Source organism: Tyto alba, unplaced genomic scaffold (genome assembly GCF_018691265.1).
Source record: "Tyto alba isolate M040663 unplaced genomic scaffold, T.alba_DEE_v4.0 Super-Scaffold_42, whole genome shotgun sequence".
NCBI lineage: Eukaryota > Metazoa > Chordata > Aves > Strigiformes > Tytonidae > Tyto > Tyto alba.
This window is the reverse complement of record NW_024881318.1, coordinates 7,428,429-7,445,911: the sequence shown is the minus strand read 5'-3', so window position 1 is coordinate 7,445,911 and position 17,483 is coordinate 7,428,429. Positions and strand designations below refer to the sequence as shown.

The following is a 17,483-nucleotide window of genomic DNA, read 5'->3' as shown; positions in this document are numbered from 1 at the left end:
AGTTAATTATCGGGACTTCTTTTCCAGTCATAATCATCAGCGTTTCATGTTGCGAACAATTTGGTCTTTAATACATTGGCATTTAACTACCCATGATTTTTGTTGGGTCTGTTTTAAGTTTGTAATACAACATTGTTTTATGAAATTGTTGTTTTGGAGGCAGGTCTGATCTGAAATATTTTGTGAATTTCTTCATACCTTGTTGCAAAACTGATCTTTAGTACAGCTTAAGCAATATGGTCACTCTTTAATGAAGTGTGTTGCTAATCACAAAATAGGCATTTCTTAAAATAGTGAGTTATGTTTAAGGGACCAGGTTACAAAAAAAAAAAAAAAAACAAAAAAACAAAACAACAAAACCAAACCAACCAAAAAAAACCCTTCAAACCCCAAAACAAACAAACAAAACCCCCCACCCTAAAAACCTCAGTAGAAACAGCTTTTCAGAGAACTAAATTTCAAACTTTTATTTCATCATGTTCTTTCTCTCTTCAGCAGCCATTTAACACTCCTAAAAGAAACCAGTCTGTCCTGAAAAGTGTTTTCATTTTATTCTTTGTGGCTTTTAAAAATTTCTTTAGTCATTTTGTAACTCTGGACATCCTATCTTCCTAAACACATTATTAGTTATGATTACTTTGTATTATCCCTTACAAATTACACCCTTTATGTGTCATACCCATAACAGAAAAGTTCTGCAGAAGCTCGACTGCCAGAACTTCCTTGGAGTTAAAGAATTGCACTAGTAAAGCAGCTGAGATTTGGCCCAGCCTGTTTTTGTATTTTGTATTTGTTTTTGTAGATGAAGTCTTGGCCCAAAGAAAGTTTTATTTTCTCATTTGGGGAGTGGGAACTCTTACTACATTCATCCACTTTGAGTTGATGAGCTGTAGCAGTGACAAGGCATTTGGGTGAAAATGTGCATCCTTTGAGAATTACAATATTTACCTGTTCTCTCTTTGCTTCCACATTAATCCTTGTCATAAATTTGACTTTTTCCTGAGCCTCTTCTGTTTCTAGCATGCTTTCCAATTATAAGTGATTTTCATTCCTCACAAAGAAAATAGTCCATCCTAACAAAATAGACAAAAAACAGCTTTTTGTTATTCCTCAAGAACAGATTTCATAATCACATAAGCAGTTTTCTCCCTCTTTTCCCCTTCACTTTTGTGGGCAAAAATGCATATGGTAATCATATTGAATTAAAAGCATATTTATCACTGCACACTATAGTTTTGTTTCTTGTAATTCTTGATCTTAAAAACAAACAAACAAACAAACAAACAAAAAAAACCACAAAACATTGCCATTTTGAAAAATTCCCCTGTTCTTGACAGGTAAATGTTATGAAAGGAAAGTTGCCTAATGTTAAAGTTACTGTCACTGGATCAGTTATATCAAAAAGTTAGTTTTATTCAGTCTGCCCTAAAGTAATGTAAGCTGTAAACTGAGTTTTGTAAAATTCTCTAGATAAATATCTTGTCTTGCCAAATTTTGTGTCCTGTAACATTTTTTATTTTAAAGTGAAGATTTTAACCTTTTAAAATTGTAAATGTAACATTGTCAGATACGAAGATGTTTATGTGTTAATGTAAAAAATAATACACAAATAACTGATACACTGATAAATGTGGTTTTCTTACATTTATGTTTTCTGTGTATGCAAAAGTTAAAATGTCTCTGTAATCGCAGACTTCATTAACTGAAGTTTAATAATTCATATATAGTTCTTTAAGAGCTTCATGTAGGAGATTGCATTAATCCTTAAACAAATGATTTTTACTTTTAAAAGTGTCTTTCACAGTATGCTGAGTTCTAATCCACATTGCTTTTCTCTCCTTCTGCAGATGGACCTCCAGTTGTAGCTCATTATGATATATCAGACACAAATTCAGACCCAGAAGTGGTAAATGTGGACAATCTGTTGGCAGCTGCAGTAGTTCAAGAGCACAATAATTCTTTAGGAAATCAAGACTCAGGATCTACTTGGAGAACCAGAGGGCTGCTAGATGAACTGAGTGCTGATACAGGTTTGTTTAAATTCTCTTTCTCTGATGCTTGTTCCAGTATCTCAGTTGATGTCTTTCCCTTTCTTGCTTTCCGTATTTTTGTAGTTTATATAGTTTTAAAAGCTCCCTATGTGGATTTTGCCATACAACAGTACAGGTGCTTATTAAAAAGGTCTGACATTTACTCCAAATAACAACTGATACAAACTGACAAAGAATCCTGCAATGTATATTTGACACTAATTTTCTTAATTACTTTTTATCCTTATTTTCTCTCTAATTACTTTGTGGAACTTAGCTCTGGCATTTTGGTGTTGTTTTTTTAAAAAAACAAAGTGAGCCAAGCTTGTTACTGAATGGTTGATTGTGACAACCCATGCCACCAGCTAGTAAATGATCATAATCTCATTTTAAGTATTGTATTTGTCTGTGTAAGTCTTTTTGTTTGTCTCTTTATTTCCTTAAAATACAAGCCTTAATTATTCCTATATTCCATCTGCATTTCTAACATACCTGAGAAAACTGGACAGACCAGCATCAGATAAAGATGAAGGGTGAAAAGATGCTGGTAATGGGCTTAGCATCAAAAGACAGCAAAGAAATTTCCATCAGAAAGGCAAGAGCAGAAATACTGTGGAAGAATTCAGAGAAGTTCGTGTAGCTCATAAAAATTGTTCAGCTTCACTAAGTGCTTGCAACTCTTACTGACAAAAGAGTTGACAACATTAAATGCTACTGTGTTTTGTATGCAGAGAGCTAATGAAATATTTGCTGTTGACTTCATCCCTGCAGCCTAGTATGCCAACATATTGCCTTCCTTTCCACTCATTTTTTTAATACTCATGTTAAGATTTTTAGCTGCATAAGACAGTGTCTTGCCTGCAGTGGTGGACCATGGCAGGTTTTTTTCATGCTGACTTTTCCAAACAGAAGCCTGCCAAAGGGCACCTGAATTGAAAGTGTCCTGGTAGCTCTGAACTACTTTTCAGTGTCTGTAAGACTTGAAGAAATACATGTGGCTGATTTTGAAACAGATATTCCATTATAATACAGTAGACAAGTCCGTTATTTGAATATGAGAATCTTTGTTGCATTTCACTGTGGTCTGTGGCTGGATGTTGTTTCAGACTTTTTGAAGCTAGCTGGTGTTTTCCAAGCTCACTGGTATTGTTTGCAGGATAGCAGCTGACTGATAGTTAACTATTTGACCCCTAGGAAGGCCACTCCCTTATAAAGTGATTTATTAAATTATTAGAACAGCTGAAATTAACTTTATTGTATAGCATTAATAGATTGGTACTTCAAAGGAGTGTAAGGAAATAAAAAGTAATGTTTCTTACCAAGCTTTCTTCCACTTTCTGCTTACAAGTACAATGCTGCGATTCAGGTGGAACTTTGTCTTCCTTCCTCCACCTGTATCCAAGGGACCTTGCGAGAAAGAGTTTGCCAGGTAAAAGAAAACTAGAAAACTTCAGGAAGCCTCTTCATCCCTGACCGGGTGGGAACATGTCCAGACAAATTTGCTCTTGGAGCTACAGCCATGTCAATGTCTGAAAGGATGAATCTCTTTTTCTTCCTGAATACACCTTGCCCCAGAGCCCTGTAGCCTCGGTACACTTCTGACTGCACATTTGTCAGTACTGGCCTTTTCTTACCATGTCTGGGATTGCATATTTGGAAAGCAGGATTTTAGAATCTTACATCTCATTCCCAAATTAATCTTCAGCCAGTATCTAGTTTAACAGACATTAAATGATGTGTTCCCGTGGGAAAATAACAACATAAGCTTTATCTAAGTAAAAAATCTTATTAGGACACACTATCACATCTTTGTGCATGGGCAAGTATTTTGGGCTGTGTTGCAAGCCCTGATGTTGTAGGCCAAACAAAACATCTCCTTTGGGCATCATCTTAATGTTCATGCAAAGAAATTAACAGCATAGGCACATTATCAGGCATGAAATTTCTATGGCCAGAGGCTGCAAATCTACCTGTATGCTATAATCCTGATTTACACTCAGCTACTGTTGCAATAGTTACTCTGCTAATCATGGTTTCTGTACTGCTAGTTACCTTTTTGTTGTCCAAACTTAAAGCTATGGTAGAATACTACTCTTTTGGGGCTCTGATTTATACATCTGGGGATTCATTTGGAGGCTATTTAAGAGCTGGTCTGCTTTGCCTCTCTGCCAGGCATTACCTTGCATAGCAAAGGGTGCAGAATGGTGGTACATCATTAATACAACGTATTAAGGCAGGTTGATATCCGTACCAGTTTGCATGACTCAGTGGCCAAGGATTGTGTTGCTGTTGGGCAGCCTGTGCTGTAGCAGCAGTGATGTTCAGAAGGTTGAGGGGGGAGGCAGGAGGTGGGGCAACGTGAATCCTGGGGCGGTAATCACATAAAGCTTCTGGTTTGCATCGCCAGCACATGAATCAAAGCCTCTGAGCACTTCCATTTCATGTTTCACAGTGTGCCCAGGCACTTCTATTAAAGAAAAATCCATGACCCAGTTGGGGACTTTCTGGAACTCAGTGGTATTTGCAAAGAAATGTTCAGCTGAACTGTAATGTTAGGAAAAGCCTGCCTGTGCTATTAATTCCTTTTAAGTTCAGCTGATGAATCTTTTTTGTCCTGTGAGGTCAAAACTACTCCTTTGAGTATATGGCAGCACACAGGTTTCCTTCCCTTGCTCACCCTGATCAGATGTTGCACCGAGGATCTTCACTTTTCAAAAACTGAACATACAGTATGGTCTCTGCCCCTCTATTTGCTTGCATCTTTTCCAAGTGCTTTAAGTAGTCATTAGAAGGTTTCCCTGGCACTTGTTTTAAGTTTAATTTGTTCTGCATCCTCTTGATCTACCCAGGGGTATAATCTGTTCTGCATGTTCACACACCTTTGAAATTCTGTGGATCAGTACTGCATCCTCCTGCTCTCATCTTTGAAGAGGTGTCCAGTCAAACTAAATATACATAATATATTTATCTAATCTCAAATTTCCTGCTTGACAAATGATTCCTCCCCTGTTTAATACAGCTGAGTGTGTGGTTTCCAAGGAGTAGGTAGTGTCATCTGCCAAGCATCCCCCAGGTTGCTGCTAAAGAGGGACAGTAGAAGTAATCTTTATTTTTAATGAAAAAAAAAAAAAAAAGAAAGAAAAAGTAGAAGTTATCTCTTTATTGAAATCTTATTTTTTAATTGATTTTTTAAATTGTTTATTTTCTGTCAAGCAAATAATTTTGGCTGGCTTGTGTTCTCCATGCAAATATTATTTGATATGTCACAACACAGCTTCACTAATGGTAGTGATGAACCTTCTTAGCAGTACTTGGCAGAAAAGGCGAAGCCTACCACACTAGTTGTGAGTATTTAGATAGAACTTGTTTGACAGACTGATGAACTGGATAGCACTGAGGAGCTATAGTAACAAACCAACAGTGTTGTATATAGAATTTACGCAAAACAGATTTTTTTTTTTTCCCAAGTATTTGTAATAATGTTAGAGCAGATGTGTGAAGTAGTGTGACCAGAAACGGATAGGTTTGTTGGGTATTTACATTGACTGTCTTGCCTTATTTTAAAATAAAAAAGAAAATAAATTCATTTTCCTTGGTGTGTGTAATGTTTCTGTCCAGCCTCTAGGCTTTGTTTGCCACAGTATCATGGAGTTTGATTTATTGACAATAGATTGTCTCGTTCCTTTATTTCAAAGAGGTTTAGGCACAGTCTAACTCTTAGCATTGTCATAAAATAACAGATGGAAAGCCGAATTACATCACGTGCTACAGATGCAGTAGCCGAGCTTTGCTCACATTGGTGCAACAGCACCATGACTAGAGCTACTGAGACTGGATAAATCCAGTGGTCATCCTGTATCAGATGATGAACTGAAAGTCATATAACTCGATGTAATAAGATTTTCTGATCTCAGTGCTTCAGTCTGTTTTTTTGATAGCTTGTGAAATTCCTTTTCCAGATGATATCTGAGTTGTGTAGGCTGTTAAACATTGTCTGTATTTGCATTTTCCCCATCTATAGGTCATTTGGATCCAGGCTTCCTTGCAAGTGACAAAACCTCTTCTGGTAACGCCCAGATCAATGAAGAAATTAATATCGCCTCTTCAGATAGTGAAGTAGAGATTGTTGGAGTTCAGGAACATGCCAGGTATGAATTCCTTTTTTTCTCTTTTTCCACTTTTAGGTCTTTCATTTTATCAGAATGTCTGTATTGCCAAAATGAATAAAGAAAAAAACTGCTGACATCCACTTCTGTAGTTATCCATCCATGACTCATGACCCAAACCAGCAAAAGTTGCACTTGTTTTTTCTATTCTCATGGTCATGGTGATGTCAGAATGTTTTTCTTTAGAACATTAACAACTTCATATGTATTCAGATTAAGCTTGTGATTCGATATCAAATACTAACAGACAAAACATACATACTATTAAAATACCAATTACTGAGATACTAAATTTATATGCATCTGGAGCTACTGGTAGGAATTCATATTTTAAGGGCAGAGTGTGAATATGTAAATTCATAAACACCAATATTTATGTGGGCACTAGTTTCCTTTCAAAATATTTACTTACTTTAAGCATTTAATCAGCTTCCAGTTTATTTAATTAATCAGTAGTTGTAAAAATAGTATCAACTTTTCAATGGCAAACGTCATAAGATAGCCCCTTTAGATTAAATATCAGTTCCTTATGAATCTTGGCTTTATTTCCAGATACAGGAGAGTTCAGACCCCCAAAGCAGATGAGGGTATGTGTCATGGTTTGAGCTCAGAGGGCAACTGAGCACCACACAGCCGCTCATTCCTCCCATCTTCCCCAGCGATAAGAAGGGAAAAATAAGCCAGGCTTGGGATTCAAGATAGGACAGGGAGGGGCAAATCACCCATTATGGTCACAGGCAAAAGGCAGACTCGTTAGGGGAAGAAAAAAAGAAAATAGATCTATTACAGACACTAACAACAACAACACATAACAGAGTAGGACAGTGAGAAGCATTGCCACATCTTGAGAACACCTTCCCCCCACCCCTCCCTTCTTCCCGGGCTCAGCTCTGCTCCCGATATCTCTACCTCCTCCCCCAGTGGCACAGGGGCAGGGAATGGGGGGTGCAGTCAGTGCTGCCACTTCCCTTATCCTCGGTGAGGGGAGTGTCTGGAACGTGTTGCCCCTGCTCCATCGTGGTCCCCCTCTCACAGGAGACAGTCCTCCACAAACTTTCTCCGACTTGAATTCCTCCCATGGGCCACAGCGTTCCCCACACTGCTCCGTCATGGGTCACTAACTTCCTCCGACTGGATTCCCTCCCACGGCTGCAGCCCTTCCCGAGCTGCTCCGGCGTGGGACTCCCCCGCATGCTGCAATCCTCCCAGCACTGAATTACAGCAGCGGGGCTGCCTTTTCCCATGAGACCCCGGCCTGCTTTGGGTACAGCACATTGATCTTCCAGGTGAAAAGCACAGGCCATAAATCAGTGTCTGCTCCACTGTAGATCTTCATGGGTGGCAGGGGGGGGCTGCCCTGCTGTCTCCCCACAGGATACAGGGGGGTCTCTGCTCCGGCACACCTCCCCCCTCCTTTCTTCCCCCGTTCCTCCACTGACCTTGGTGTTCACGCAGCTGCAGCAACTCCTCCTCTGAAGTCCAACTGCCCGTCACCACGTCCCTTCTTAAATACGTTATCGCAGAGGTGCAGCTGATGGGCTCAGCCTTGGTGCAGAGGTGGGGCCAACTTGGAGCTGGGGGAGCTTCAAGAAGCTTCTCACAGGGGGCCGCCCCGATAGCCCCCTCCCCTGCCACCAAAAAAAAAAACCACCACTCACTCAAACCCAGGACAGTATGGAAGCTGGAGGTTTTCTCTCCAGCTCAGAAAGCTGTCTATCTGTGTTTCAGCTGTTTTTCTTCATAGGTGTTTTTTGATGTTACTCTTCATCTTCAGTCTTTGATCTTTCCTTGGCTTAAGGTATTATGAAGCAATTGAAGACGACTGGTGTTTTCATATAGTATGGAGGGATAATTTCGTGGAATAAAAGCAAGTTGAAACAATACAGACAAACTCTTTCTAAAACTCGTCTGCTGCTTGGTGGATGCTTGGAGGTGGAAAAGGGGTGTGAGGGACAAGGAACAGAGCTGTTCCTCCTTGTCCCTTCACTGCATCTGTCTTGAGGAATGGAAGAATAAAGGTGTGCAGGACTCAGTTTGCTGGGCAGGAAACTGTACAAATAGTGTGGGCACGCTCCAGTGCTGTTGGATGTGAAAAAAGGAAATTTTAAGGTGCCGAAGGAAAAGAGATTTAGCCCTTGCTTTTAGAATATTGAAAGTACTTGCATGGCTAACTCTTTTTGAAGACACGGAATCTTTAGCTTGCCTGGCTATTTATCCAGCAGACCCAGGGCTTGCAGGATCTTTGTTCTAATAAGCAGTGTGGACTTCTCCTCCAATACTAGTTCGTGTAAATCTGACTAGCACTATGTACACACAGCCCTTCTTCTTGAGATCCCCTAGTGTCATGGTTTAGGCTCAGAGGGCAACTGAGCACCACACACAGCCACTCACTCCTTCCCCCATCAGCGATGGGAGGAGAATATGACCACTTAAGGACAAGGAGGAGTCACTCACCCATTATGGTCACAGGCAAAAGACAGACTCCTTAGGGGAAGAAAAAGAAAACATCACTTTAATTCAAATGCTAACAAAGACAAGACTTAACAGACCAGGTGGGACAGTGAGAACCACCAACCACATCCAAAAAACACACCTCCCCCCACTCTGCTCCCCATCTCTCCCCCTCCTCCCCCAGCAGCACAGGGGCAGGGGATGGGGGTCACAGTCAGCTCCTGCTCGGGAGCTGGGGGGAACACCGCACTTCCCTCCCCTGCTCCACGGGGCTCCCCTCTCAATTCAGGCAGTTCTCCACGAACCTTCTCCAGTGTGAGTCCTCCCCACGGGCCGCAGCCGTTCCCGAGCTGCTCTGGCGTGGGTCCCCCCTGCGTGTTCCAGTCCTGCCAGCACCAAGCTACAATAGCAGGGGCATCTCATTTCCTCAGGCTCCTGGCTTACTGCAAGCACAGCCGCCTGTCCCAGAGTCACTTTCTTCTCGGGCTTCAGGTCGACCTCTGCTCTGCCATGGACCTCCATGGGTGGTGGTGGGGGCCCTGCCGTCTCCCCATGGGATACAGGGGTCTCTGCTCCGGCGCAGCTCCCCATTTCCTTCTCCTTCCTTCCACTGGCCTGGGTGTTTGTCATTCTCGCAACTCCTCCTCACAAGTCCCAACATCATCCCTGCTCCGCTGCCCAGGTCCCTTCTTAAATATGTTATTGCAGAGGTGCAGCCACCTTTGCTAATTGGCTCAGCCCTGGCCAGAGGTGGGGCTGACTTGGAGCTGGGGGAGCTCCGAGAAGCTTCTCACAGGGGACACAGCTGTAGCCCCCTCCCCCACCACCAAAAAACGCTCCACAGAAACCCAGCACATCTAGTCAAAAGCATTCCATGCTGCTTTCCTCAATACTTATCTTGTACAACAGTGAAAATTTTAAGTAAATGCAGTGTTGCTGTTTAAAATCAGTTTTAGTAGATACAGACTGAAATAATTTTGTCAAAGACAGACTTAAAGCACGCTTCTGTGCTTTCCTTTGCTCGTGTAATCATCTACCATCTCCCAAAGACTCATTCTTACTGGCTCCGTTGAATACTCACACATTTCAGTTGTTCAAATCCTATTTAGAATTTTATTTCTCTTGCGGGTCTGGGCTTGCGGTTATGAAGTATTGATGGACTTCTGACAGGGTTGTAGTTTTCTGGAAAAGGTTTAGGTTTTTGATCAGTATTTTTTGCATGTTTAGTCAGGATGCTGTTTGGATTCAGTTCTTTTGCTCACACTATTTTTTATCATGCTTCATATTCCGTGTTGTTGGGGTTATGTGAGTTGTGACACCCTGGAGTTTGTCCATCATTTTTAGTTTTTTGAATTTCTAGTGAATTGGTGGCATTTCTCATCATTGGAAGATTATTTGGCATCTACTTAGAACACCAAGTCATGTTTCTCAATTTGTTTAGTTTTTCTCCAGTAGATTTTATTTGCTTTATTATGCATGTATATAAAACAGCATTCCTCTGGTTTTTTCCTCTTTTTTTTTTTTTTCCCTCTCTTTTTTGATTGCCTTTACTTGGTATCCTCCCTTAGCTACAGATTGGAAGGCATGTTCCCTAAGCTAATGTTTGATTGAACATTTTTCTCTTGGCTGTTTGTGTGACTTGTTTGAGGATAAATACTTCTATTTTGGAAAAGGATTATTTTTATGAGATAATTTGTAGCTTGCTTTTTGTCATCATCAGGGAGGAAAGTTAGTATTAGCTTTGCCTAAGCACTGAGGACTGTTCTGTATCAGAACAATGGATCGTAGTCCCTGAGATTGATCATTGTATTTAATGTGCTTTGGCACCAAGCTTTTCTTGTCAGTTTTGTTTAAAAATATGTATTCTTAAAGCTTTTAAAAAAAAAAAATCCTCTACATTTGTTAGAGTTCCAGTCTTGTTTCTTTGTAGATACATACTTCAAGTATATATTTTTAAGACTGAAGAAGTAATAAAAAAGTCATTCTGAACATCACATCCAAAACTAAGTAGCATATTGGAGAAGGAAATCAGACATTTATATTCAGAGAAGTTAGAGCTCAGAGAATGAGATTTTTCATTCTATTTCATGAAACTCTAACCAGAGCTAAGAGAGATGTTCATAACCTAAGTAGTTCTGGGGGAAAAAATGGCACTACCTTAAGTATAAATGTCAGGGATATTTGACCAGTGCAGAAGCCTGTTTCCTGAAATCCAGTACACCTGTCTTCACAAAGAAGCAGGAAAAGGTTTCCCCAGCAGCCAAATGTCTCCTGCTATGTCTGCAGCCAGGAGCAGCTGCAGCCACCACCAGTGCTTACAAAAGCAAAACAACTTTTGGAGCACTAGGTACAAAGTTTTACTATCTCTTTGTTAAGATTCACAACAGGAAATGGAGTGAACATCTTAAAGATTCCAGTAAATTCTTGTGATTGCTTCATCACATAGCAAAATTAGGCTGTCTTTCATTCTGTTTTTTTCTAATTATTGTTAGCTTGTACTTCGATTGTTACATATCTATTATTAATATAATAGGTAAAATGCTGTGCAAATAAGTAGATATGTACCTCTCTTCAGCAAGGCACTTGAGTGTATGCTTATCTTTAAATACATGATTTAGTGTCATTGACTATAATCACTGAAAGCTTAAATATTTTGCTGAAGTAGGGCTGTACTGTTATCAGTGAGCATTTTCCAGCATGTTTGTAATTTTTAGCTAAGACCAAAGAAAAATCAAATCTAACGGCTGCAAAATGTCGTTACAAGATGTCTTTTGTAATTATTGTAATGAAAGCATCATTATGTCCTTATTTTAACATGGTTTTGATTTCATATAGAGAGCGCTTTTCTCTTTGTCTCATCAAGACTCACTTAAAATTTTTCTCTTTTAAAAAGTCCAGTGGGTAAAACTACTAGCAGGAAACTATGCTTCTGAATAATGCATGGTACTACATGTGATGGGTCAGACTTCAAGATCCTTGGGATCCATGCACATATTTTGTAAGGAATATCACTTTACACCCACTGGCAGAATTCAGTTCTTAAAAATAATTTAATCCTTACCACCCCCAAGTTTAAATTTAAGTTGTTTACTGGGTGTTTAAGATGTCATGAACTCTACAAACGGAAAATCCACAAGGACATTTTGGAGAGGGACATGTTAACAAGATGCCTAAGTGATGAAATTGTGCCTGAATTGAAAAAGTGATGAACTGAAAAGTGATGAAAATGTGCCTGAATTGAAGAGCAGCTTTAATCCTTTGTGTTTTTTGCCTTGCTACAGGTGTGTGCATCCCAGGGGAGGTGTGATTCAGAGTGTGTCTTCCTGGAAGCATGCCTCAGGCTCACAGTACATTAACACTCAGCAAACACAATCATGGACAGCTGTGACTCCCCAGCAGAATTGGTCTTCGCCCCCAGAAGTAGTAGACCTCACTTTGGATGAGGATACCAGACGCAAATATCTACTGTAATGCAGTGTCACTGTGTTTCTGTCCTTACCCCTTCTCCCCTTCGTTGCACAGAAGTTCGTTGTTGAAGTTTCAGCTTCAGGAGGCCTGTTCCTGGCATTATGAAATTCAAACTCATGAAGTTTTTGATTTCCATATGAATGTGGTGTAATTTCAATATAATTTAAAATGGTTTTGCCTTCTCGAAGGAGGATTCCTCCCAGAATTAAAACCCAATAGCACCCCATTTAAAACACAATTACAGTTACTAACGTGTGTGTTAATCTGAAGAAATAACTGTGCGCAAGCTTAGGTCCTCCCACCCTATCCCACCTCTGACTTCAGAACATTTTTAATTTATCAGTATATTGAGTTTGTTAGTAGAAGTTAGTGTTTTGCTGTGTGAGCATCAGTGATTTTGAGAAATGCTGTGTCCTCACTGATGTCAGTGGAACTGGGGGCATTCAACACTTCTGAAAATTGGGCCAAGAGTATTTATACTCAAGCTGATTAGGTTACATTACCAGCAGGAGAGGACTGTCTTTAATACAAATGGCCCATAACACATGCACTGAACAGCTTCTAATTAAAGGATTTTTATTTTCAATGTAATTTATAGTTTACAGTCTTCAGTGCTGAGTCTTCTCTCTACTTGACTACTGTTTCACTGATCATTTCCTACAGCTTGTTATAGCTCAAAATAGTAATAGTAGTGACTTAGTAACAGCTGATTATTGCAAAAGCACAAGAAAAAAAAGAGTAATAAAAAGACCCAGCATGCCTCTCCTTTCTAAATACAGCTGAACTTTTTTACCTCTATCTGAGTCTTGCCCGAAGTAGAAGTGAAACATTTTGCTCATAGTCTTCATTTCTTATTTGCTTCGTTGACCATCTCAAAAAAAAAAAAAAACAAAACAAACAAACAAACAAACAAAAAAAAACAAAAAAAAACACCACCACAACAACAAAAAAAAACACACAAAAAACCCCAAACCAACAACAGCAAACAACAAACAAACAGAAACCCAACAAAACAACCAACCTTGCAAAGCCTGAATCTGGCAAAGTACTTTAGCAGCTGTGTAGGTTCAGCTCAGACAGTTAGCTGAAACTCCTGGGGCCATCCAAGTGCTTAAACCTTTGCCCTAAAAGTTGTTGCAGGATCAGGGCCTATGGTTGTGATCTTTCTGTTTCTTTAAAAAAACTACATCGGCACCATTTTTCTGGTTTTAGCTCATATCTTTTATCCTAGTTTCGGAATTGTTTTTAGGCTATGATCCAGAAAGCACTTTTTGCCAGAATATTTACTGAAATCAGTGGAACTAACTTTAGCGGGCTGTAGTTCCTGTAGTGTATATGGAAATACCTGCCCCTCATCTATCATTTTGAGCCTTTCTCAAGGCAAAAACCAAAGATTAGACTTTAACAAGATGATACTCATTTTAAATGTCTGTTGTGCAATTAAAATGTTCCTCTGTATTCAAAATGTTTCTAGTGGGAATTTTGTACAGTGCTCTCATCAGATTTTTTAGCTGTTTAAGGCTGAACAGGGGATAGTCAGGACATAGGAAGTTCTGCTTTCTTTTTGTGTGGGCCGGTTTTTAAATTTATTGGCTTCCAATAATTCTATCTGTAGGCCAAAAAAAAAAAAAAATTACCTATGTTGTCACATACCTTAAAGGAAAAATTACGAGCAGTAGTGGTATAGATAGTAACAGCCAGCTTTTTCTTCAATAAGCAGAGCAGTTATGACTGCACTTTAAAGAACAACTAGGTAAGGGATTGATAGTCCAGTTTCAAGCTTTCTAAAGCATCGAACGTAAGTGTATTGCATGGCCAGAAAAATGTATGTAGTGCTTCTAGTGACTGATTTCTTTCTCTGGGGGCGGGAGGGAGCGGCGCATGGACGGAGCCCATTCGCACTGCAATAGGGAAAAGCCCTGTACTGTTGGGGCACTGTATCAGTAGTGGCTGTTGGTCTTTTCTCCTCATATTTTAATCATGCAACTCAGCCGTCATTTTAGTGGGCTAGCACACATGCTGTAAAGGCAACTTCGGAACGGTGGTTTAGTGTGGCTGCTTTTTCCTGTTTCACAGCGTCTTTTAAAGATCAGTTTTGAAGAAAGCTGCAGGGACCCATTTGTAGTCCTTCCATGAAAAATGCAAACTAACTCTCTTGTTTTTCAGTTTGTATATGATGTGACTTCCATGTATATATAAAAATGACTGTGTCCTAACCAAACTTCCTCCAATTGTGCACTGTGTTTGTTTAAACAATTCATGTATTGTAGTCTGATGCAGGTTTTCTTTTATTTAAAACACTATGTATTTTCTCTTAACAAATTTGAAAGGGTAGTGATCTGAAAACCACAATCACTGGATAACTAGGAAGTGGTTTTGTTGTTGTTTTTTTTTTTTTTCTTTTCTTTTTTTTGTTTTTGTTTTTTGTTTTGTTTTGTTTTTAAAAGAGAGCAAAAGGTGCCTGGATGTTTTTTCTCTTCTCAGCAGGAAAGACAAATGCTAGCCGTTGTATGGCTAAGAACCAGTGCACTTGGGGCCTGATCCAGAACCCACTGGAGTTGATGGAGGGCTTTCCATCAATTTCAGTGTGCATTGGCTCAAGCCCTTCATGGTTTAGCAGTTCCTGAATTGCTGGAGTGTGAACATGGAATCTACTCTAGTGAAGACAAATCATTGCTTAGAATATAAATGTTTAAAACGTGCGACTCTAGTTAAAAAAGTTGATTCTTCTTGACACTCATTATTTAGTTCTCATTTTCCACCTAGTATTTAATGGTCTTTGGAGAAAAAATAATAATAAAACAGAGTGTTATATATATATAAAAATATATATATTTTTGGTGCAAGATGAGACCTTCTGTTTTTTGAAACAAGTCTGTAGCATAAAGCTTAAACTATTTTAAGACAAAATAAAATAGAGTGTATTATTTAAACAATATCTATTTGTTTGGGATTTTTTTTTCCACTTTCATTCAACGTGCTTCAGTTTGTCACATCTCAAAAATGAAGGTTTAAGTTCCGGGAACGGGCTTACAGCTGCCCAGATTCGGCACGGTTGCCTGCTGCGACGCAGCGTTTTAGTTTTGAACATCCGGAACGGGAACGTGAATTCCTGACCACAGAAGCTTCCCCTTATCTCCCCGAGCGGGTCAGGACCACCGCTTCTCCCCCCGGTAGCGCTGGTGGGGGGCACCGGGGGGCTGGGACGAGCGGGCCGCTGCCCGTCGCGCTCCGCAGAATGCCTTCTAGGGACGCGGCTTCTGCACAGCCTCCATCTCCCCGCGCGTCACACCCCGTCGGGTGCCCGAGCAGCCTGCACACCGGCGTTTCTCCAACTGCCTCCCCTTGTCCCATCCTCCCGGCTGTCTTCCGCCTGGTCGGTAAGAGCGTGTGAGTAAGAGACCGCTGTTACGCTCGGGTTTTCTCACGCAGCCGGGTGGTGCTGGGAAGCTCAGATCTGCTGCCGTCTGGAATGGGTGCGTAGACCAGCTGTGAAGGTCTGGGCAGCTTCTCACAGACCCCAAGGGGTGGTGCCAGGCTGAACAGCGTTCGGAGAACCACCAAACCACAGCGGGGAATTTGCAGCCGCGAGTAAAGAGAAAGGATGGTAAGTTTAACTGCACTGTGCTAAACACGGTCCCACTGCCTGCCAGTCTTCTCATATCCAAAAAGGAAATAGGAATGATAACAATAATAATAAAGAAGAAGAAAGAAGAAAGAAGAAGAAGAAGAAGAAGAAGAAGAAGAAGAAGAAGAAGAAGAAGAAGAAGAAGAAGAAGAAGAAGAAGAAGAAGAAGAAGAAGAAGAAGAAGAAGAAGAAGAAGAAGAAGAAGAAGAAGAAGAAGAAGAAGAAGAAGAAGAAGAAGAAGAAGAAGAAGAAGAAGAAGAAGAAGAAGAAGAAGAAGAAGAAGAAGAAGAAAAGGAAGAAGAAGAAAGAAGAAGAAAATAAGGAAGAAGACAAGAAGAAAAGACAAGAAGAAAAATAGAAGAAAATGGAAGAAGGAAAGAAGAAAGAAGAAGAAAAGGAAGAAGAAGAAAAGAAAGAAAAAAAAGAAGAAGAAGAAAAAATAAAAGGAAGAAGAAGAAGAAAGAAGAAGAAAATAAGAGAAGGAAGAAGACAAGAAGAAAAGAAAAGGAAGAAGAAAAATAGAAGAAAATGGAAGAAGAAAAGAAGAAAGAAGAAGAAGAAAAGAAGAAGAAAAGAAAAGGAAGAAGAAGAAAATAATAATAAGAAGAAATAGTAGTAGTTTCCAGCTAATTAGGGAGTTTGCTTTAGTTCTGATGTTTTTATCACGTGAGAAGGCTGTCAGTGGTGAGAATAAGGAGAGCCATTTACTCACGTATTTTAAATGTCAAGATGCATGATGAGAGTCAAGTGAGGCGTCATTTTAGCCCCACTGAGTCCTTGGCTTTTGTGAAGTTTGAAAATAGAAATTCTGGGTCTGGTGGTGGTTCTGGAGGTAGATGCCAGGCTCGGATTTTATTTCATGTGTATCACCAGCTCTGCGGAGTTTGGTGCAGATGTGGGAAGGTAAGAGTTGACCTATCTCCTGAATCTTTTTTTCCTCCAGCACCAAGAGATACCCACAATCTTTGGACTTCAGGATACACCAAATGGAAAGCTTAAAATTCCTCCTGCAGCACTCAGCACCTTCCTCATGGCTCGGGCGACTCTGCTTTTCAATGCAGGAGTCAGTTGGCTTTGTGGGAATTGTCATTCTTGGGGCAATACAAGAACTGACAAAAACTACCCAAACAGGTTAGATTTTCTGTTGCTTTGCCCAGTGAAATCATTGCAATACGGATTAATTTTGTGACTGCAAATTTAGTTTGTCTGCCTTAAAATTGGAACTCAAAGGGTTCTGCTAAGTGGATTAGCTCCCCAGTTCCCTGGAGAATCTGCAAATGGTGTCCTTTGCTGAGCACATCATCCATCCCCCTTTGCTGAAATACTGCTTGGTTTTGCCTCTCCTTTTTAGGGTCATCATCTGTGAATGTCAGCTGCTCTGTGGCTTTCTCTCCAGAGCATCACAGGGATGCAGTTTCCCTTCCATCTGCAGAGGAAAGGAACAGCATGCCTGCAAAACTCAAACTTGCAATGAACAAACCCTGCATCTACTTTTGTCCTTGGTGCAAATAAGGTGAACGTCTTCCTTTTACTGAAACTAAACATCAGATGAGGATCCAACCCCCCTCCCCCGGTCTACAGCTTGATACCAGGGAGTTTATGAAAAGTATAAATGAACTCCTGAGAGTCCTTATGACTACTGATTTATACACGCCCATTGGAAGTTTTCTCTTGGAGCTGGTTAGTCATCTGGATTTGCAATTCAGTTTAAAATTAGAATTGAGTGCCAGCTACTGGGAA

General features: G+C 40.2%; 1 protein-coding gene across 2 annotated transcripts in view; it reads left to right on the top strand.

The window, feature by feature from the left end:
• The window catches only part of CUNH18orf25 (chromosome unknown C18orf25 homolog), a 47,073-nt gene extending 33,314 nt beyond the window's left edge, over positions 1 to 13,759 (top strand). For both annotated transcript variants that reach the window (XM_042804662.1, XM_042804663.1), the window contains exons 3-5: positions 1,848 to 2,030; positions 6,052 to 6,178; positions 11,929 to 13,759. In XM_042804662.1, the coding sequence (XP_042660596.1) occupies positions 1,848 to 2,030; positions 6,052 to 6,178; positions 11,929 to 12,118 (500 nt within the window). In that variant the 3' untranslated portion in view covers positions 12,119 to 13,759. The remainder of the gene's footprint in view (positions 1 to 1,847; positions 2,031 to 6,051; positions 6,179 to 11,928) is intronic.
• The last annotated feature ends 3,724 nt before the right edge of the window (positions 13,760 to 17,483 follow it).